The 23443-nt window shown below is 38.4% G+C and overlaps 1 protein-coding gene across 3 annotated transcripts in view; it reads right to left on the bottom strand.

Annotated features, from left to right (window-relative positions):
- The window catches only part of NELL1 (neural EGFL like 1), a 291138-nt gene that overhangs the window by 79041 nt on the left and 188654 nt on the right, over nucleotides 1-23443 (bottom strand). For all 3 annotated transcript variants that reach the window (XM_088175603.1, XM_088175604.1, XM_088175605.1), the window contains exon 15: nucleotides 1824-1919. In XM_088175603.1, the coding sequence (XP_088031729.1) occupies nucleotides 1824-1919 (96 nt within the window). The remainder of the gene's footprint in view (nucleotides 1-1823; nucleotides 1920-23443) is intronic.

The following is a 23443-nucleotide window of genomic DNA, read 5'->3' as shown; positions in this document are numbered from 1 at the left end:
CAAAGTTAGCATCATTATCTTGATTTGTAGCATACTAGTAAACTCCATACATCTTCAAAGAAAAAAATAAACTGCCTTCTGGTTCAAGTTGTATAGATTTTATTCACAGAAGCTATCGCCTCCTGACATCTACCTCTAAATTGCTTGATATAATGAAAGTACCATACCTGCCATGCTTCCTTTAGTTGCTGTGCTAACTCATATTGTAGATCAAAACAATACAAAAGCCATGAAAAATATAGGAGTCAAAAATGGTTATGTCCTCCATTAATCAATTTTAAACCATCACTTCAATAGTTTTAGAATCTGTGTTCTAGATATGAAAGTCCTTTTACAGCTATAAGAAAAAAGAATGTTCTAAGATCCTTGGGTGAAACAATCACAGGCAGAGGAGCTGAAATCTGGCCTGAAGTCCTGGGTAGGCAGGGCACCTTTGGGCAGCACTGGCAGTACCATATTGTCACATACACAGAACACATCTCTAGTAACCTGCATCCCTCTGAATGTACTGATGTCTCTGAGTAACAGATGTTTTAGGAAGGAATGAACAAATTATACATGGGTAACCAGCAGGAAGGATTAGCAGCTGGGGAGCCATGGCAGGCTCTGAGGTAGGAGTGTCTTGCATTAGTTCCCCATGATATTGCCAGTACTTAATCCTGAATGGCAGGAGACTTTGGAGGTTCTTTTCTATTTAAAACAAGGCTACAGGCAAAAAAAATTAAGTATTCAGATTTATTCTAGATGAGATGAAAATATTAATGTCCTAGTTCATTCTTAAATAATCACAAACAATTCTGACAACTAGAAACTACAGGCTTTTAATATACACTGATTTGACTACACCCATAGAAGTATTTAAGTTTTCAGAAGCTACTTATAGCAGATTTACTGAAAATTTGGCTTAGGTGACTTTAATAAACACAGAAATTACTGCACAGTCTCTGGGTTACAAGTGGTTCCGCTAATTTAACTGTAAAAGTTATATCTCTGTTTTCATTTTTTCCTTCCTAAAAAAATTCACCAATTATAATCTCATCCACATTACAGCATACAACCTGCATTAGCAAACCACTTCATATCCAAAAATAAATACACCTGTGAACAGTTATTAGCAAACATGCAGTGCAAAAAAACTCCCATCATTGAGTTAGTTAAGTAACATATAACCTCAACAAATACAAACCAAAATAAAATCCCAAATCTGCTAAACAAAGAAAACAGTAGGAGTCTTATATGGAGTTTGATGAGATCCCTTTCTCTTCATTTAAGGTAGACAAGGAACCAGCTCTTTGTGAAATGAACTGAAAGATGGAACTATGAGGCTGTCAAAAGCAGATTTTGAAAAAGAAAAATCTGGGAACTGGTAGAATATAATCACGACTAGTGAGATATCTTTGAATAGGCTGTGATTCTATAAAAACTGTGACTTAGAAACAAATCAGATATTAATAATTCAAAAACTTGAAGCGAAAAGCAATCATCTAAATTCTGGTCTTATTTGCACAACAAATTTTGTAAAAGCAGAAGGAAACCTTGAGCTTGCACCACAGGAAACTGGTGGAGCAAATATTTTTCATTTGATGTCCCTTCTAATTAACTAAAAGTGCATGCTGAAAGCAAAAACAGATACATCCCTGACAAAATTCAACATGGAAAGTTTCAGACAAGACAAACTTTCAGTGCAGAAAAGGCAGAAATGGAACAGTCATATCTTCACTGGAGAGAACACATCAAGCAGAATGAAAGAATGGAAAGGAATTACTTCTTCCACATATCATACTTCTCATTGCCAAAGAAGGTGTTTTTCAGTAAAGCTTTACCTTTCTCACAATGACTTCCAGTGAATCCAGAAGGGCAGACACATTTGTTAGGAGCTACACAAGTTCCACCATATCTGCACCCTTCTTCACAGAATGCTGCAAGATAAAAGGAATATGTGGGTAATACTTAATTTTTTTTAAATATGTATTTGTAGGATAAGAAAAGAATCTAAATTCTCAGCAAATAACAGAATTTAGCATATTAAAATTCAGTCCACCTGCAAACACAAAGAGAAGTAACTCACTAAAATGACAAGAGGAAAAAAATCTCACATTACACCGTAGGCAAGCCACCTCACCAATAAAAGATTAGTAACCATCTGGAAGAAGAAGAGAGGAAAAAACACATCATATGGTTTTAATGGGGCTGATCATCTCTCCATTATGTCAAATATGCATATAACAATTATAATGCTCTGCTAATCCACAGAAAACAGGCAGGCTGGATGGTGTTAAATACTGTGTTCCTCACTTCTATCAAAACTTCACTGAAACGTCTGTAAACACATAATATTTTGCTTTTTAATTTTTTATTGTAAAGGACAAGGTTTTGTGGAATTAAGAAATTAAATAGGGTGAGGATCATGACTGAAAATATGAGAAGGGCTAAACCCCACTATAAATGTCTCTACTGAGATGTGATTTTTGATAGAGCAATACTGAAGTACTTCAGAAGTGTATGTGCCAATAACTCGGATTTCAAACAGCTGATGAACCTCATCTTTTCCTGTGAGTTGTGTGATGTTCCTCTTGCTCACTGCCAGTTTGGCAGGAAGTCCACTGAGTATGCAAGAAGTCTGCTCACTGTTTAAAGATACTCAATTTTTTATTTATTTTTGTTGTGTCGGAGAGGAGAGGAGAGGAGAGGAGAGGAGAGGAGAGGAGAGGAGAGGAGAGGAGAGGAGAGGAGAGGAGAGGAGAGGAGAGGAGAGGAGAGGAGAGGAGAGGAGAGGAGAGGAGAGGAGAGGAGAGGAGAGGAGAGGAGAGGAGAGGAGAGGAGAGGAGAGGAGAGGAGAGGAGAGGAGAGGAGAGGAGAGGAGAGGAGAGGAGAGGAGAGGAGAGGAGAGGAGAGGAGAGGAGAGGAGAGGAGAGGAGAGGAGAGGAGAGGCATCAGGACCCTACTCCTACCCCTGACACACTCCCTCCCCCTTAACATTTATTGAACTTCACACAAGTGACTGAGTGGGTTTGACTGCACTTATGAGAGAAGTTACAATTAATATTTAAACAGCAGCTCTCTGCATCTAAGCTAATAACAGATTTGCAAAGTATTTCCTGCAAGCTAAAATCACAGATGGAGTGTTGACAAAGAGATGTTACAAATGCTATGAAAAGGCTTAAAGTGATAGATAACAGAAGAAATGTTTAAGATTTATTTTCCACTACACTAAAAAGACAAAATAAAGTGAATAGAGTTCTAGGCATTAAAAAGAATCTTTTGCAATTGTTAACCACTTAGAGGCAAAAAACCACATCATTGTATCTCGTGACTGAACTGACAGACACGTCTGCTTTACTGTAAATATATAATTCATAGCATGCCATACCGTTTTATGGAGGAGAAGGATGCTAAAGTGTTTTAGACAAGACCATAGTAGAATATTATAAGCACCCCTGGAGCAAGGCAGTGGTGTGGAGAAAGCACAGTCACACTTTCTCCCCATCAATGCACACGCTCCATTATGGGAATGTTCTACAATGTATCTATTTTGAAACCAGCCAATTTCTGATCGAGAAGAGAAATATGGTTTAAGAGTAGTTTTGGGGTTTTTTTGCATATAAACATTTGCAAGAAAGTATAATCTTATATATATTATATATATAATTTTATATATATATACATATATTTGCAAGAAAGTAGAACTGTGCAGAAAGCTGAAAGTACTGGCAAGAAATACAGCTCAAAGTCTACAAAACCCATGAGGAGACTCAAAAAATTCCTTCCAGGGCTCTTCAAAGAATTTTAATTACCTCTAGTCTCAGCATTCTCAGAGAAGGGTAAGTTAAATTCTACATCTACATGCTTTCTCGTTTGAAATTGTGAGTAAACAGAGACTTTTATGAAGTAGTAATATATTTCTGCACAACATCAAAAGAAGCACATTTTGTGACAGAGGTGAATAGTTCATCCTTAACATATCCTATATTACACTGGGAAAGAACCACATGGAGCTCTTGAAAGAATTCATAAAGGGGAAAAAAAGATGATGTTTATTGTCTATAACAATCATGCACGTCCACTGAAAGTTATTAGTGCTGATACAGAGAGATGGGTAAGAAGGCTTCAGTTAGAGCTCTCATGCACTTTCTTTGCCACCATAATGGATACTACCAACTTAGTTCTGTGAAATACCTGCTTCTTACAGTAAATCCTGTTAGGAGGTCAGCAGAGTGAGGTGGAATTTTCTTCTGTTCTCGTAAAAAGATTTCTAGCAAGGAGGGATTATGTGTCAGGGCTGGTCATGTAAAAGAAGTTCCCCTTAGAACCTGTGTGTTATGGCAGTGCAGCAGCTGGACTGACATCCACAGGAACAGCCATACACATCTGGGAGAAGGGCTGGGATGTCTGCAATGGGCCAAAACTCTATCTTTCCATTCCTTCCTACAACTATACCTCCTATAGGCATATTCAAATGTGCCAGCACTAACCTGTCAAGAAATGTTACTATCCTTTATATCTCCCATCTTAGCAGCTTATAGGGGGAAAAAAAACCTAAACCCAAAATATTTGCTCAGGGACACCCTAAGGAACTTCTGAACTACAGGTTGCTGTGAGAAGGGCTTTGTACTGCCCAGGTATCTTGTTATACAGATGTTGGAGGATGAAGCTGAGGAAGAAGCTGAGCAATGGCTCAGGCAGGAGGAAAGAATGCAACTTTCCTTTTCAATTTTTGTAGACGCTGAAAGATTCTCTGCAACACAGACTAACTGTGTTTGTCTTTGTCACTCAGGCTTTGGTGGATTTATGGGATGTGGTTCATTCTTATATTTTTATGCAAGAGGAGAAACGCCCAAGGAAGAGTGACAGCATTATCCTGCTGTTTCCCAGACAGTTCTTGTACAAACCATCTCATTCCTGCATTGTAGAGGCTTGCAGGAAATAGAACATCAAACCCATTAATCCCAGAACACAGTTCTGGGAAAAAATCAGAGTAAATGCTACTGTCCTCAGCTGCTAAAAAAAGAGCTCACAGTACTATATGCAGTACTGATAGCGCTACTCTGAATAATAAAAATGCTCAATACCTAATAATAGGTTTCAATTACATTTCAATATACAGTTTCAGTTGATAGCAATTTTACCAAACTTCATTTATTTGAACTCTTTTCTCTAATAGTCCTGCCTCCAGCTGCAGCCTTTTAACACATTTTCTCAAAATTAATTCATTTCCAATAATGAGATTTTTTCCTTTACAGCAATAGCTGAAAAAATTAAATAAAATCCTTACATCCCTTCTGTACCTCTGCCTTATGAACAAGAGGACCCAACAGGGAGCAGCTCAGTAACTGAGTAGGAAAACAACTGGAATGCCCATGCCCTCCTAAAGCTACTTGCTTTGGGGCTTATACTTTGTTATATACAGGCTCTGGGATATGTGCTTTGGACCCCTCAAAATCAGAAGTCGGTTTGGGGGTAATGGAATCACCAGTACCACAGAACCAGCAGTTATAAATGCTGATTGCAGACTCCCTCCCTCCTACTCAAAGTTAACACAAGAAAGACAAATCATGGCTGGATCAAATATTGCTAATGTATTCCCATAAATAGACCCTGTCTCTGAAATTCTTTGCAGGCTGGCAACCTTGATAAAAAGGAGAGGGGTTACTGAATTTACCATAAAAGTTTTATCAGGAAAATTAAGTGAAGATGCCACAAGAAAACTTCTATTGTTCAGAGGCTCATTCAGTATTCTGTATGTAAAAGAAACAATCTATTTATTTCAGGAGGCTTCTGCCAAAGTCAACAGATCTCTCTAATGCCAACAGATTTCTTCCTCCAAAATAAAAGCCTTTATTATATAAAGACCTTTCCTAAATAGACATTAATTTCTCTGCAGAGAAGGAATTTTATTTCTGTTGCATATTCTCCTCAATGATGCATCTGCAGAGAACAGAAACAGCCAGAAATAAAAGCCTGCTGATACATCATTTTTGTGATGATGTTGGAGGGGTGGGTTTGAGTCCCACTGCAGAGCTCCACAAAGAGCAGTGTGAAAGCACCATGCTCCTGGACATGCACAAGCTGCATTATTCTGTTTTTTGTATGGCAGCACAGTACACCTCACTGGGCTACCACAGGAAACCAAATACTGCAGCATGGAACCCTCAAGTCAAGCAAATACTTCTCACTTTCAAGTGTAATCCAGTACATATTACAAAACATTTATATTTGAATATATTAAATTGTTTTAGTAAAAGAAAATAAATAAATAAAACCAAATAATTACCCTACAAATTTAAAGGAATATTACTTGACTCTGAAGAGATACAAACGTCACCTTCCCAAATAATTATTATTTTTTAAAATGTCTGTGAAATAAAAAAAAAATTACATTCAGGAAAGGCAAGGAAGGGGTCAGACACAGACTCTTGGAAGAGAGATAGGCTAGTGTAACTTTACAAGGAATTTGATCAATTGATGGGAGGACCACAATTTCATTAGCTGATTGGATTTGCTCAGACAAATACACACAGGGGTGCAGATGGTAATAATCCAACTATGTAAGCCAAATACCAAAATAATCAGATGATAGCAGCTGCTCAGGTGGGTTTAGAGGTCAGCTAAGAAAGTGAAGAGAAAGCACAGAACTAAAATAAGGGAGCAGTAGAGGCTCTGCTCTTTTTCTCTGCACTCAAGTGTGACACTATCATCTATAAAAGTACAAAACTCTTTTTGGTCCAGTGAACTACATCCATCGGACACAGGGTGTGACTTATTTCACACACAGTCTGTCAAATGCCACTGGAGTCCTTTTACAGCTGGCTGGAGTCACAGAAGGACAAATCTGGCAGGAATGAATTTTGGGCAAAAGAACGGTCCTGGAAAATTTTCTTCCAGTCTGGCAGCCAGGCTGCAAACACGTGAGTGGAAGACAAACCCTCAGCTGGGCAGCTCTCACTTTTATCAGGGGCTTGCCACCCAATTTATGCTTCTGTTTTTATGTGTGGTATGTAGGAGGGTCATCCAGGAGGTTTTGGGAAGAGTCTATAAATTTCAGGTTTTCTATCAGCTGATTGTAAAGATATTATTCTTGAATTATTTTTTCTTCAAATTTCACATACAATTATTTTTCTAGAAATTTCACTTTGCAAATGCAATTAGCATAATTGCTGCCTAGTGTAGTCAAAAATCCAAATCCTGGCAGTACAAAATGTGTAAGTGTATGAGAGCTAAATTTGAATAAAGATCAATGAACTCAGAATTTAAGTTAGGATATGAGGGTTTTTTAAAGCATTCAGGAAAGCATGAAGGAATTCCTTCAAATTTGGCAGGCAACACACAGTGAAAGACAGAAAAAGGACAAAATAAAGAAGTCCCTAGAAGGATTATGAAGAATAACAAATATATCATGAATAAATTATGTCAAATATAATAGACATACACACATACTGTGTGTTTGTGTGTGTGTCTAGGTATACATTTGCATGCTATATATCCATCGAAGTTGTAACTAATATTTTAGAGTTTGTCAGTAGGCTATTTCAGCTGATGCAGCAGTGAATCTTTTCAAGTTCCCAGTGCTCTGTCACACAGCACTTGCAAAATTAAGATTTAGGTGAATTTGGAAGGCTGAGCATATCTCTCAGAAGGCTCTGAACTCTGAGCCCTTTCTTTACTGTTGTATGGTGTTAAATTCCCTTGTTGCTTGGTGTTTTGCTTGACTGGTATGAAATCAAACTGTGGTCATTTGTAGGCAAGCAGCAGGACATTCATCTGGATGCTTTCAGTGTGGACTGAAGTTTTCTAGCTCTTTGGCTAGAAATACTGAATTATTTTGAAAAATGAAACCTGAACTCCTGAAAATTAGTACAATGAATCACAGTGATAAATACTAATAATTTCCTTTGTACTACCCCATTAATGGAGCTTACTTTTGGATTTGTAAGTTATCCACCCTGATTAATACATTTTCACCTAAAATCTTTTCCAAACAAGCTAAATTTAATTAAATTTATTCAGAAAGTATATTGGATAGGCAGAATCTGTCCCTTCTGCTCTCATGGTAAAATGACATATACAAAACCCTTATTAATGTCAACCTTATTGTATGGCTCTGAAGACAGATATGTGACAATTTTGAAAGATATATTTGAAAAAGATCAATAGAAGCAGTAAGGCACAAAAGCAATATAATATAAATTGTCCTGTGATATATTATGCTTTTGGAAGCATCTCTCACACCCCCAGATAACTCTGGGGTACTAAATAAATATTCTTGTTGCCATTTTACTGCTCTGCTTCATCAAGGCTAGACTCTTCAGTATTTTTAGTGCACCATTTTAAGCCAACTGCAGCTGTTTCTCTAGTAACCTAATAATAAGCATGACAAAACAGGGCAGAATACTTCTTCCACAAACCAACTCAACATCATCTTTCTAAATTCAAGTCAACAGTTTAAACTGCAAAACCAAACTGGAATTTACTTTGAGAAATGACATGATGGATGGTACTACTGCAGTTTTTCTTTGCATCACATTAATGTGCTTATTATACTCCCTATTTGTTTTAACAAATGGGTGTATAATAATTTCTATTTTATAAAATAACACTGTTTCTTTACAAATCAGTAATGCTTAATCAATCCTAAGTTAAGGATAAAGAAGCATGTTCCAGAAGCATAACAGAAGCATTTTCTCTTGCCTAATCTATCACCACAACTTTGTAAAGACCTTACTTCAAATCTCATTGAACTCACTGAAAAAAAAATGAAATTCAGTAACAGCATATGCAATCTGAAGTCTGCTTGGTCATAGTACAGTATATGGAATATTCAGACAATATAAAAATAATTTTCCAGCAGCATACATATTACAGATCTCTCATCCCAGCACACTCTGTAAATACATTCAGCAGAAGAATACCTGGATTACCCCTAATGTAACAGGTATACACTTTTAATTCACTCTTCTTGCCCTGCTCTGCAGCACTGACAGGCATCCTCACCAATAAAACACAAGCCTGGTTACCAGTGAGAAACATGCTGTCTCAGTGTGAGAGATTTTCTCTATATTGCTAAATAAAAATCTATCCAAGCACCCTCAAATAACTGTGTGTAATGAAAAACACTAGAATGTTCAATAAGCTGTAACAAAAATGCCTATAACGTTAATAAAACATTGTATTGAGGTAATTCTCTATATGAGAAACACTATCTTTTGAAATTGTAGAGAAACTTTAGGAAAGCATTTTCAGTCATGGCTAGAAGTGAGGATGTTGACTGTGTGCAATCATAGCCTCTAAAGTCTCAAATTCAGCAATATTTTTTTAAGGTTTCTCATACCTTATTGCAAACATAACTGAATCTGAGAAAAAATCCCTTGTTTTGATAGCTATATAAAATATGCAATAGCAAACCAAGGAATTATTGATAGCATTTAACTATCTGAAGGTGACATTACTGGGAGGAATTAGATGAAAATTGGAAATAAAAAGGCAGTGGGACTTTCAGGTCTGGATCAGGCATGTATAAAGACAAGTAATTTACAAATAATTTATAAAGACATTAAGAGACCTTGAGCTGTTTCACTCTAACAAGCACACTAAAATTCAGGTGTTCTCTCTCTTTGTCTTACCATTATACTTATGCTGCAAGTAACAGCTACAGTGACGTCTCTGAAAACATTTCCTAATAGGCTTTTCCATCACCTCCCAAATCTCACTCATTCTTCCAAGACACTCCACTCAAAAAAATTTCCTTTATCAAAACTAGATCCCATTCTATTGACCAACACCAGAAGGACAGGAATTGTCAGTTGCAGAGATCAGAGTTCTCTGTTTACACAACAGGAAGGACTTCAGTAGGTGAAACTTTCAGAGCTCCCCCACTATTCCCTCCAGCCCTCACCCCTTATCAGGAGAGATGCCAGGTTAGATACAGACATTTCCCCATTAAGGAACAGTATTAACAGTTAATCTCAATTTACAGAATCTACCTTACCTTGCAGTCTCTAACAGATAGAGGTCTGAATTCACTAAAGATGCTGCCAAGAAGGCAATCAAGAGATGAGAAGCCCTGGATCCCATAAGCAATGCCCCAGGGCATTCCATCTCAGTTCAGATCAAGTTTTTATAAGGGAAAGAAAGAATAACAAAGAAAACAACGAGGAGGGGTTGGAGAGGTGGAGGAAGAGAGATTCAAACACAGTGCAAAAACACACCACACTAAATAACAAATTCTCTCATGAAGGTCTGGATAACTTTTACACTCCTACACCTCTTCTGACTTACAGGGTTGATGGATCAAAAAGAGAATGCAAATAACTATTAACTGGAGAAAATCAGTCTCAGTTCTTATCTGAATTTTAAATGAGAAACCTTTACAGTAGCTAAAATATTACCACAATAGCAGATTCTTCTCAAAAAATAAAAAAGTACATTTTTAGTAATTATTTTAATTTTCCCAGTGGCAAAAGACCCGTTCATCTCAATACCGAGATTTACCTGAGATAATCTTACCAAAATTAGTTTTATTCATTAGAAAAGAGACTAAACTTCAATATTTTCGCTTCTCAAAGAGATATCAGATTTTTCAATAGTGAAAAAAGAAGTCCTGAAAAGTGATATTGTTCTCACCATTCAAGAGAAATTTCAGTCTAAAAGCAGAGATTGCTTTTTCTCAAGCTGGTGTGACAGCAGGTGTTATACACATCACCATCAGCTTTATAATCATCATAATATGTTGCTTTCAAATAAATTCTTTCATCTCAAGCCTTTATACATTATGAACAATTAAGCCTTACAACCCCCCAGTGAGGAAGATGCATTAAGAGCCTGAACCTGCCAGGCACTTCTACAGAACAGAGTTAACTACAGTAATATAATTTAATAAAGAATGAATTTAACAAGTAAGAGCAGAAAAGCAAATATAATCTTCGTGTGTATAATCTTTGAAAGAGCCAAGAGCATTTCAGAAACCCAAGGGGCCACCCTCTCTGCTAGTGTCAATTAGTAATCTATACCAATTTAAACAGTGCCTAGGAATTTACCCTCTCAATTCTTGGAGCTACAAGACTCCGAGGAGTATATCACTACTTATAAGACCATACTGCTGACTTGTGCCTTTGCACATGTAATGCAAATATTTCAGCTGATTTATAGAAAACATGCATGACATTGACTCGATTTTGCCACCTCCTCCCTGTTTCTATTTGTATTTTCTGTAGAGAACTGAGTAGTAACATGTCAGAGAATGGCAAACCAAAAGGAAAATGATATCTAGATCCTTGGTTGCTTTCTACAGAGTAGTGACACCTCGGTCACCAATCTTGCTTCAATGATTCTGCATCAATGCACTCTCTATTTTGCTGTATAAGCTCCAGCACAGTATCTTGTACTTCAAAACACTAAAGTTATGAGAAATCCCTACTAGCTTGAACGTGCCTTTAGATTGGATATATTGGGAACATTTTTTTCACAAAAAGGGCTGTCTAGCATTGCAATGGGCTGCCCAGGGCAGTGGTGCAGTCACCATCCCCAGAGATATTTAAAGTCCATGTGGATGTGACACTGGGGGACATACACGGTTTAGTGAGGGATGGTCAGTGCTGGGTTAACAGTTACACCCAAGGATTCTGTAGGTCTTTTCCAACCTTAATGATTTTAGGATTCTATCAGAGGTGCTGGAGCTTTCCAGAAGCACAGTACTCAAAGCTTGGAGTGTCTGGCCAAAATGTTCTTTCCCAACACATGGAAAACACTCTAGCTAGTGTTTGTTTGCCTCCCAAACTGATAACAGTGCTTCAGGAGCACCAGGGGACAGATGCTGCCTTGATTTTTTTAGTACTTTGGATTCATTTAGGATGATATAGTTCAACATAAATTTGAAATACCTTTCTTATGCATTAGTCTGCTAACAGTACACAGTTCAGTCTCAGTATAGAAAAAATAAAGCACCATAAAAGACAGCTGTAATCCTTCCATAAAGTACAGTGTGCGTTCCTAATGGAATATGATTTCAAAACAGATTTCTAGTTCCACCTTCTTAGGGTATCTCATTACAATGTTTAGTTTGCAAAAACAGACTATAGGAATACTTCCTATATTCCTTGGCAATGCAACATTTAATTTTATGGTGCATAAAATGCATTTCTCTTAACAGATGTATCAGTTCCCTGATATTATGACTAAACTGCCTCATATCCATAAATGCTGTGTGGCGAACTAGCAAAGCTATGGCATTTATCTTTGTTGTTGTGGCACACACTCCTACTTGCTCCTAACATCCTGCTTCCCTGAATAACAACGAATTTAGTTTTGACTGCTTTTAAGAGATTTGATCACATGCATGCCATCTATATTCTGACATACGTTTTATGATTATGCACACAAAGTTTCCCAGATATGCATTCTAAAGTGCTTAAGAATTACAAGACTGATTATAGATAAGAAATTGCTAAAAGAAATAAATAATTTTTTTAAAGTGCAATATCAAAAATATTTCCACAAAATCAAATTCAGCCTTTCGCTTGCCAGAGGTTAACATCCTTCCCAAATCAAGGTTAGACATCCCATTTAATCGTGTCCTACCAAAAAAAAATTAGATTTTGCTCTGTGTTGAAAAATTTTATAGGGAAACTTAAGTGCAATATTCCCTGATTAATTCAGAGAAAACTATGGGCATATGTTTCACAGTTGAGAAGAATGACTGTGAGGACCCACCAGAGACACACAGCAGTTGTACCACTGCACAGATCCTGCAGACATCCTACAAACAATAAGGCCCAAGAAGTGATCTGAAAGAAGACAAAGGGACAGTTATATGACCTGATTTGTGGAAATTCTTCCCTATATAAGTTATGATATGAAATAAGGTAAGACTTGTTTGATTGTTAGCTTTTCCCAGTTGCCTGCTGTGACTGGGTTTCACAAAGGAGAGTGAGGTATTTCTGAATATCTGTACATGCATGTTTCTGTTCTCAATATCCTCACACTGAGACTTTTTGCAATCTGGTAACAGCAGTTCTGGCAGATGACGAGCACCTGACTTCATAAAACACAAATAATTTTAACCCCCTCAGTCCTGCCCTCCGATGAAGCTTACTTACTGGATCTGTGAATGGTTTTACTAAATCTTCTAAAAATAGCTTCAAATAACATATTACTTGAATCTGAAAGTATCCTCTTAAATGAACAAGCAAATGAGCTCCAAAAAGTGCATGTTCTTTGAAATTAGTCACAAATCGTAGGAGTGACTGCTGTGAGAATTAACTTTACTGAAAGATTCGGGTTCGAGCATAAACAGACAGCTACAGAGGAAATATCTGAAGACAAAATAAAAATTATTAGATTGAAATTGATGCAAAGGCATATCAAATATTTCAGCACCATGAGTAAACAGGATCTGGACTAGAAAGGGAACTGCTTCAGGCCATGTGTATTTTATCTGTCAAGTATAAACTATGGTAAATGAGAATGTATTTTGCAATGCAATGGCACATTGTTTTGATACTTTTCTTCATATGAAAATGTCACTCATCAGGTATAAGAAATCAAGCAATGCCATATCATGTTTCAGTAAAATAATCAGAAACATTGTATGTTTCTGCAGTATATTCTCTCATGCAGCACCTAGTCTTCACGTGCCCGACTGGAAATCAGCATATGCTAAGTATAATTCCACATGACAGTTTGTTTAACACCAAAGCATACTACTCAAGCCATGAGTGAGATATATATGTGTGAAGTGTGGAGATGCATACATCAGATACAACAATTTTGCTTATTTTGAAAATATTCGTGTTTATTTCAAGATGTTTATCTGACCTGCTGGAAAGCAGCTCAGTGGAGAAGGACCTGAGCATCCTGATGGACAATGAACTGTTCAAGAGCCAGCAGTGCCCTGTGGCCAAGGCCACTGGCATCCTGGGATGCCTTAGGGACAGCATTGCCAGCAGGTCGAGGCTGGTGATCCTGCCCCTCTACTGAGCCCTGGTGAGGCACATCTGGAGTGCTGTGTCCTGTCCTGGGCTCCTGGAGCAGATCCAGTGGACAATAACAAAGATGATGAAGGGATGGAGCATCTCCCTGAGGAGGAAAGGCTGAGGGAGCTGGGGCTGTTCAGCCTGGAGAGGAGATGACTGAGAGGGGAACCTGCCAATGCCAGTGTCTGCAGGGAGGTGTCAGAGGAGGGACCAGGCTCTGTCTGCTCAGTGGTGCCAGGCAATGAGATGGGAGGTAATGGGCAGAAACTGATGCACGGGAAATTCCACCTGAATATGAGGAAGAACTTTACTGTGCAGGTGACTGTGTACTGGAATAGTTTGCCAGAGAGGGTCTGGAGTGTGTGTGAATACCTCAGTGGAGATATTCAAGCATTGCCTGGTTACAATCCTGTGCCATGTGCTCTGGGATGCCCTGCTTGAGCAGGATTGTTGGAACAGAAAACCCACTGAGGTCCCTTTCAATCCTGTCCATTCTGTGATTCTGTTTCCAATTACACAGGTGTGAAGTTGAAAATATGCCTAATAATACCAGGTAGAAAATAAAAACAAAGTACCACAAGTATTTAGGTAATGTATTGCTTCACTAATACAAATTCCAGCAGACTAAAGGAACTTTTCATATATCTTCCTCTCCATTCCAGTGGAAAAACAAAATCATTCCTGAGATCTTAAACTTTAAGTGCTCTCACACAAGTGGCAGAAGTAATTTCTGTTTAAAGACACTTTTTGAGTTAAGTAAACTTTGACTTTAAAAAAAAGTATATGGTTTCACTGAGCAGCACTCAAGTGGTCATTTCTAATGTACACTGACAAAACAAGTCCAGTTATGGGGAAAAGATGCTCTCTGAACAGCTCTGTGAAACTTTATGCACACTACTATTATGTGTTGCTGTTTTCTTCTTTTTTTCCAAAAAAAATCCCAGTAAAATTACCAGGTGGGTTCTACATTATGAGTAACAGTGCATAGCAAAAAGAAAATAAATCTCTTACAGTGTACATAATCTGTCATTAATAGCAAAGAAAACTACTGCTGCTGGATAGCACTGGAATAATGATGTCCTGTTGCTGTATAAACAGAAAACTTGAAATAAAAATATATACTGGACAGAAAGCAAGCTTCTAGCTAAAATTACTATCACTCAGGCACTGCAGCCGACATGTCAACATTTCAGAAACTGACATTTTATTATCAGGCCAGAAATCTGATAATTGTACAGCCACCAAAAGGGCTTGAAGAAAGTCATGGGCAGGAGCACCAAACCTGGACAGAGAGAAATCTGCTGCACAGGAGGGCACAGCCTGAAAGGCTTGCTCTTCTGAAAGGTAAACCAGAGTCTGAAGTCATCTATTTAACTACCAAATAGTCAGAGTCAGCAACAGGGCAAGATTCCTCAGACTGCCCTGCCTCAGACTATTATATCCATCTAAAATAAACCTTTTAAATTGTGTCTATATGGCACATTAGCCAGCACAGTAATTCTCAAGCTCCAGGGGGTTGGCAGAACATCAAAAGCTATAGGGCAGGATAAAGACAGTGCATTTCTTAGAGTGGAGTGTCAGATACAAGTTATACTGGGATGTTGCTGTTGCCATGAAAAAGCTCTGTTTTTTCAGGGTCCACAACCCCATTTACTCAATTGACCAGTATCAGGGTATTTAAATACACATTTAAGACGTTAAGAAGCTGAATGAAGGTACTTAAGAAAGAATTGATTTTTGTTGTTTCCAAAAGACACATAAAGGAATAAGATACTTCTGTATCAATTAGATACTCAGGAGAATGCAGCCCAGGTCATTCACCTATTGTATTTTGTTATTGTTGAATAAATCAACAAATCCAGCATCACAATACAACAACTACAGTGACTTAAACCTACCTCTCTTGTGCCACTGAGAAGGTACTTCAGTGAAATGGGAACGTTTCTCAGAGCTGTCTATGAAGTTTAGTGAACCAAATGAGATTACAAGATTTGCCATGTGCAAACTTGTAAGAAATCTGAGTCAAACTAGAAATGTTGTGACAGACCAGGAGCAAGACAAATAAACAAGGTATCCCCTGGGAACAATAAAAAGTCAAAACACTGAGAGAAAATGATACTGTTCACTCATAAAAAGCAAAACCTCCCAGGAAAATAACAAAATGTAACAGTCCCCCAAATAGTTTTAACACAAAGATAAATAGAGGTAGTTTCTTCAAACTGAAACATCTTAATCTAATCTCTAGCATATAAAATTCATAGATTGAACCTTGGGGCTTCAGTAACACGTATGTGCCAAATAAGCCTGTAGCAAGCATTGCTTTACATCAATAACTATGATTTGGTGCTGCCAATACTTTTGAGCAGAGGGCAGGAACATAATGATAATGTGGCCTAAAACAATACAAAATATACCCAGTTGTATTGGAAGAATGTTGCAGTAAAGTTCATGATTTTCATTTGCTTATTTTAGCAAATACTTCCCTAAAAAAAGAACCCACCCAACCCCACCACCACCAGTAACAACAAAAAACCATGCCATACACCAGGGCACAGAGACCCATCAAAACATAAATCTAATATATGAGCTCCTTGATTATGTGCTGAGTGAGGTCATGCAGGTCAGGCTCAGAGAGGTTGCCTTCTCTACTGCACTAACCACTGGGTGTTTTAGTCTCCAAGAAAAAAATGTAAAGATGCTTAGTGATGAAAGGAAAGCTGAATGTGATCTCAACTGGTTTCTAGCATTCACATCAGGAAGTCTCTCTAAATCCTTGCACTATTCAAGAGGGTTTGTTCTTTCCTTTTTTTTTTTTTTTTTTTTGGCCTGAATAGAGGCTCTACCTCTATTGCTCTTAACTTGTGGGTAATAATCTTCATAAGAATTTCCTTATTGAGGGGGAAGAAATCCTGAAGCCAAGATGTCAGAAGTAATTCCACAGGACAGCTACCCAACATAGAATTTTTGTTTCCACTTGGCCAGCCTCTGAGATTTGCCATTTGGAATAATCAGTCTTTTTGGAGGCACTCCAGTCTCTTTAATACACTGAGAAACCATCCTGTTGTTTCACTTGTTTTAAACAGGCAGAGGTAAATAGTGTATCATCAAGTGTACTAATTGATCCAAATGCGGTGCAAACTAAATTAAGGGGGTTGGAAATGATGGAAAAATTAAACACTGCATTAATAAAGCTGGAAATAGCTTAATAAAACTGAAAATAAGATCTGAACAACCTAAGGCTCTTTCTGATATTTCTTTATTTCTGTTAAATAGTTGTCTTCCTGTAGACTGTTATCAGCTCAGTAGGAGCCTTTCAAGAGAGGCATTTTTCTCATTCTGTGCATTTTAAGTTAGGCTTCTATGAAATTCAGCCTGTCTGTAAAAGCTGCTGCCAATTCATATTAAAACCATAACTGCAGCTAAGTAATGATAATATCATGAGAACATGTGAGCTGCAAATTCAATCCAAGTCTTTATGTCAAATACAAAATCTGCCAGCTTATCTTGCAGAGAGGAAGTTACTGCACACAAAAGCAAGAACACATCTAAATGAACAGAAAGAAATCAATCCTCATTAGAAGGATTCTCCTCTACATAAATGGATTGTAGAAGTCCTCGGCTGGCAGCAAGGAACTGATTCCACCTTCCTTCTCTGTTGCTGAAAAGGGTCAGTGATCACTGGAAGTTGTGGGAACAGATGGGGTTGAAGAGAGCACTACCTGGCAAGTACACACCAAATAAGATGAGAAAGGATAAAGCACCTCAGGTTCAAAGGACAAGTGGCCAAGAGGCCTCTGAATTACATCACTTGATCTATTTCTGAAGAGTGCCAAAGTGAAGGAATGCCAGCTGGGCTTCAAGAGGAGGGACAATCACCAGCAGGAAACTCGGAGCTTTGCTCAAACACCATGAGAGAGAGGGGACAGAAGGACATTTTATCTTTCTCTTCCATAAGTCCCAGGAAAAAAACCAAAAACCACAAAGAAAGTAAAAAGGAGCAGAAGAAGAAGAGAGTAAAGGAAACAAAACAGTTGAGACATGTGAAAGTGCAAAAGTGAGAAACTGCAAAAATACATAGAAAAATGACAGCACTCCTAGATGTAAATCTCACTGACAACCAATCACCAGAAAAAGGGAATACTGTTGGCTGCACAAGAATTCTGGCCATATTTTTTAATACATAAATTTTAAAAATCAAAAGAGAAGTGCCTGCTGACCTCAAAAGGAAGAATCCCATAAAGGAAAGAACTAGCTTTCAACACATGTAACTGTACAGAAATTAAAAGAAAAAGCTGTTATCATTGGAAAAGGCACCAAAGTCACTATGTCACACATATGATGCACACAGGAGTCTGAAAACAGATTCTGATGACTAAAACGTAACCTTAAATATAAACCCATGGTCCTGATTCAGTTTAATAATTGTAATTCTTAACTGTAGAGATTGTGAAAGGACTTCTCATATAAAATTAAGAGTAAAGATACTGTCCCACTACTTCTAAGAAAAACTGTTCATTCACTCTAACAAATTAAGAGTATTCAAGATACTTTGTAACAAAATTATCACATTGGTCCATGAACCATCAGTGCAAAGGTACTGCAAGTAGCTGAAAAAGAATATTCTGCAGGTCTGGTGAAAATAAAGCCTATCAGCTCCAAGGACTGAAACCCCAATGACTGCTCTCCCAAATAAGCATCTGAGTTGGCAGATCAGTCTAAGGCATATTGCTTTTAACTCCAGAAGGTTATTACATGCTGTTGTCTTGCCCATTTATGCCACTGGCACATCCCCAACACAGTTACAGTACTGTTCAGTTACAGCTTGGCCTTTTGTACATTTAATGATGGCCACAGATGTAAGGGGTGGCAATTTGAGTGGTACAGCTCTGCAATAAAGCTAACATTATATATTTCTAATACACATTACAGCTTTTCCCCAAAGTCTGCTGCAGCTTTGACAAGTGCATGTATCCTCAATGGATATTTAATGTCTAATGGAAGTCAGAATTGAGACACAAACGCCAAAATGTTTAAGTTGAAAGGAGAAAGGCTAAATATTATCCACAGAAATCTACAGTCCAGTTCATTCTCTCTAGAAAAATTGAGGGGGGAAAAATCTTGAGCCATTAGACAAGAATTATTACAAGTAAGAAAACACGGCTTGTACAGAAGAAAACAAGACAGAATCCTGCCTGTTAAGGATTTCTAAGGCCACACCTAGACCAGCCCTGCCTGCCCCAGAACACACCACCCACCTTTCAGTAACCAGGGGCCACCTTGTACATAAATTCACATGAAGAAGAGGGCACAGAGCACAATACCTTCAACTGCTCAGGGATTGTCTTAGCATGAAAAGGCATACACGTCAAAAGAACCAAACAGGAATTAAACAGCAGCAAATTCTTAGTCCCTAACACACTAAAACAAACCAAAACCCCCAACTCTCACAGCAAGATGAACTTTAGTGAAACTGAACAAAATGCTCAGTGAAAGCCAAGCAAAGTGGTATGGATGTAGCCTGGTATGCTGCTATAAACTTTTAGAGGTAGGAAAGCAGTCCCAAACCACAGCTCAGCTAGTTCTAACCAGTCTGGTCTATCTGTACTCACAACCTCTTCTGCTACTTCCATTCTGACCTTACTTCAACAGTTAAGGCTTTCTAATAGGGGCTCTCCTCATTTAAAGAAAAATTTCCTTTCTTCCAGGACACAGCTGCTGCTCAAACAAGTCAATCATACTGCCAGCAGAAGAATGACCTGAAACCTGGCAGCAACAGTGATCCCAGTCCTGGAAGAGATAGGAGCTGAAGAGAGGCTGAAAGGGCATCTCTGAGACATTAATTAAATAAAGAAGTTCCAACAAATTTAGCACACATCATCTTATCAGTGTTTCCATTGAGGTTACCAGCTACTCTGAAAATGAGAGGAGTCACTGGGAAATAGCCAGAGCACTGATGAAATGCCTCAGTTCCTCTCCATGACCAAAATACCCAGGACAAGCATCATCTACCCAGGAGAAGTATTGACCAAGACGATCAATAAGGTTATTTAAAAGGGGCTTCAAAAATTGATTTTTTCCAAGGGTTCTTCTAATTTGCTTCCCTGAAGTCTCTCAGGGAGCTACATTTTCTTTACCAAACTGGTAGAGAAATTACACAGAAGGACAGTCAGCCAAATGGATATAAATTTCCATCTTACTGTCATGGAATATAAGTGGAATAAAGGTGGGTATAATCACTGAGTCTCTACTATTATTTGAAAGGCTCCCTAACTGAACAGGTGTCTCACCCTGGCTAGGCTAGAATTTGTTGAGAAGATGGCACCTGGAAATACAAGAAGCCATCAGTGTGTAGGTAACCTCCAAGATTTGCTGTTTCCCACACAACTTCCAACGAGCCCATTGCCCAGACACAAAAGGAAGACTCAAGAAGAGTCAACAAGGGAAGAAACAAGGTAAATATTACAAACCATGGAACTTGTAATTGCTGCAACGACAAAAACACCTGTAGAAACTATTTCTATCATAAAATACTCCTACTAATACTTCAAAAAGGGTGCTTCTCATCTTCTCAAGTCCAGACCTGAAATTTAACTTAGGTTTTTCCTCATGCTCCAAGAAGAAAATGCAGAGAGGTTCCCAACTTGTGACCCTTTGCAGGGCTGGGGTCAGGTCGAGGTTGGGGTGGCAGAGGAAGAATTTCAATAGCATTTGGCCAATTCCCTGTCACTCCTGTCCCAGCCCTGCTTTTTCTGCTGCTTGCCAGCCCATCTGCTTGAGGGCACTGCACTCCCAGGTGCTGTTATCCCTTCTGCCCAGGTCCGTGCTGGAGCTGCCATGACACTGTGTGAAGCAGAAAGGAAAATCTTTCTCTAAGATAGATACTGTGCTTGTATGCTTTCACCTCTGGAAGAGAAATTGTGCATTTAGAAGGGTGACTGGAGTTATACTAATAGATATGGCTTATCCAGTCTCTTAAATAGCAAAAACCCATTTTTTCTGAACATTGACTACATTTTCTTTCCCAAAAGATGATGGAACCCTGATTTTAACCCAACTGCAGCTGCAGAAAACACTGTTGTCTTTTAGAATTTCTGTACAACAATTCTGAAATCTCTTTTCTTGTCACTCTGCCGCAGCAACATTCCATTAAACAGATATTCACCCTATAGTCTCTTTGGCAACAGACATTCATTTACATCTATTTTACATGAGCTAAATTTGGCATTGACTGTAGTAGACCAGATGGTTAAATGATACAAGAGCTGACTGTAGTGATCATCTTTATTTACTGCTCTGGCCTGAGCTGTATAGATTTCTAAACATTTGCATATGTGCTGGTGAGATCGGAATTTTTTCACATGAATTTAATTTTTCCTCATTCAGGTCAGGTCACTGACTTTGATTTTGGTTTTATATAGTTCAAAACAAACATTCTCATGGAGAAGCATCAATTTAATCCATACATTAAATTGGTATTTCAGGTACAAACAGGAAGGGTGTAGTGGGTTTGTCTGGTTGAGTTTTTAAGCTCTTCTCAGACAGACCACTGGTCCTCATTTCTCTCTTCCAAGGCTGGTGCATATGATGTTATGCATAAAAGCTGGACTTTATCAGTAGGTAAGTGACGTTTTTCTCATTGAGAGCTTTCTTTCAATGAAAGAGTACAATAAGCCTTTTCTTATAATTTTTTTTTCTTGCTTTTTCATTTACCCACTTGGATACTGAGATCCATGTGCTGATCCTGTAGCACAGACACACAAAGGATAACAGCACAATAAACCAGCATCTCAAACCACAGCTACCATCACATTGATCACATCTGAGTTAAGGCATTGAGCACACCCTGAGGGGAGAGCCAGAGTTCTGTTAAATATGTCCTTGTGCTCCCTCACCCACACAGTTCTTTGGGCCACGAAACCAAACCTCTGTATCTCTGAACTTCTAGCTTCTGCCTGAAATAAGATATTAATGTTCTTATCTCTTCGTTTACTATTTCTCCTAAATAGTTTCACTCTCATTTTTGACTCAGTGCATTAACTGCTAGGTTGGATTTCTTATTCAATAATCCAAGTATTAAATGCACATAGAGATTTTGTGGCTTTGATCCTTTTCATTGAAATGCAAACCGTGTCTTTATTATGTCTTTAAACACCTTGAAATAGAACAGCTTATCTAAAAAGCACTTCTTCTGCACCTCCTCCTTAGTACAAGACCTTGACCTAGTAAATACATCATAACTTATCAGTGTCAGAAAACTCTTTCCTGTGTTTTGGAATCATGGTCATAGTCTGACAGATTCTTGGCACTGTCTTGGTCTGGCCAATCAATCACTTCAAGCCCTGATTTGTCATAAAGTAGAAAATATGACATGCCACGGAGTCAGGGAGAACTTGTATGGGCGAGGGTGGAGAGAGCCACGGTGCCTCCCAACAGGGACAGATCATTCCCCTGCCCAAACCACCCCAGCTCCTGCCACCAGCCAACAACACCCACCAGGAATACACCACCACGGCTGGTTTTGTTCCTCCGTGGTGCCAGAGGATGTGGCAGTGTCTGAGCAGCTGCTTGGTGCCAGATGTCAGCAGGTATCACCCCTTGAGCAGATGATGTCCCACTCCCCTTCCAGGGGCACACAGATGTATTAAAGCACTACAACCTTACACATAAACACCTTTCCTTAGCACCACAGGGACTTTTAATGATCCCCCTCCTTCCATTCATGCACAGACAACTCACATCAGGTTTTGCTCACAGGTGCTGCTACAGCTGCAACTGTGGCAGCACTGAAAATCACCAAATCCTTGCAGCCCATCTCAGCACTTTGCCTCCTCTGAGCTCTTCCCCTTTACATTTGTCTATTAAATAACTGTACATGGAATCAGTGATTAAAAAATTCTGGTATTATTACACCTTAAATGCTCAGGAACGTTCTTACTTTCAAGCTGCTATATTCTTTAAAATTCTGAATCATTTGCTCTTGTAACTACAGTGTCCTTTACCACTTTTCTTCTTCTCCCTTGATGTTTATCTCTCACTGGATTTATACATGGTACAAATAACTCTTCACAAGCTTCATACTGCTATGCTAAAAAAAGCAACTCTTTTTAATCCATTTATATCAGATAGATTCTGCATTTCTGCACACATCCTCACAGTCATCACTGAACATGTTCCCCATTTAAAATTATCTTTCTGGAACAAACATGACAGAAGTACACACAATATCTTCAGTGAGATCTTACTTTAATTTTTAGTACAGTATTCAAGCTTCTTTGCCTCTACTAAAAGTACCTCACCTTTAACTGAGCTGGTTCACAGTAGCAGCTCACTCTCACCTAAAGCAACAGACCAACACCACCTCACTTCAAAATGAGAAGCCCCAGCTGTATAGAAAAATTCCCTGTAATCAGCTTCTAAGACTTCTTAGGCTATTACAGTACTTAAAGTCGATGATTACATTAATCCACAAGACTATATAA

Source organism: Sturnus vulgaris, chromosome 18, assembly GCF_052056855.1.
Source record: "Sturnus vulgaris isolate bStuVul1 chromosome 18, bStuVul1.hap1, whole genome shotgun sequence".
Taxonomy (NCBI): domain Eukaryota; kingdom Metazoa; phylum Chordata; class Aves; order Passeriformes; family Sturnidae; genus Sturnus; species Sturnus vulgaris.
This window is presented reverse-complemented; position numbering and strand designations above follow the sequence as displayed.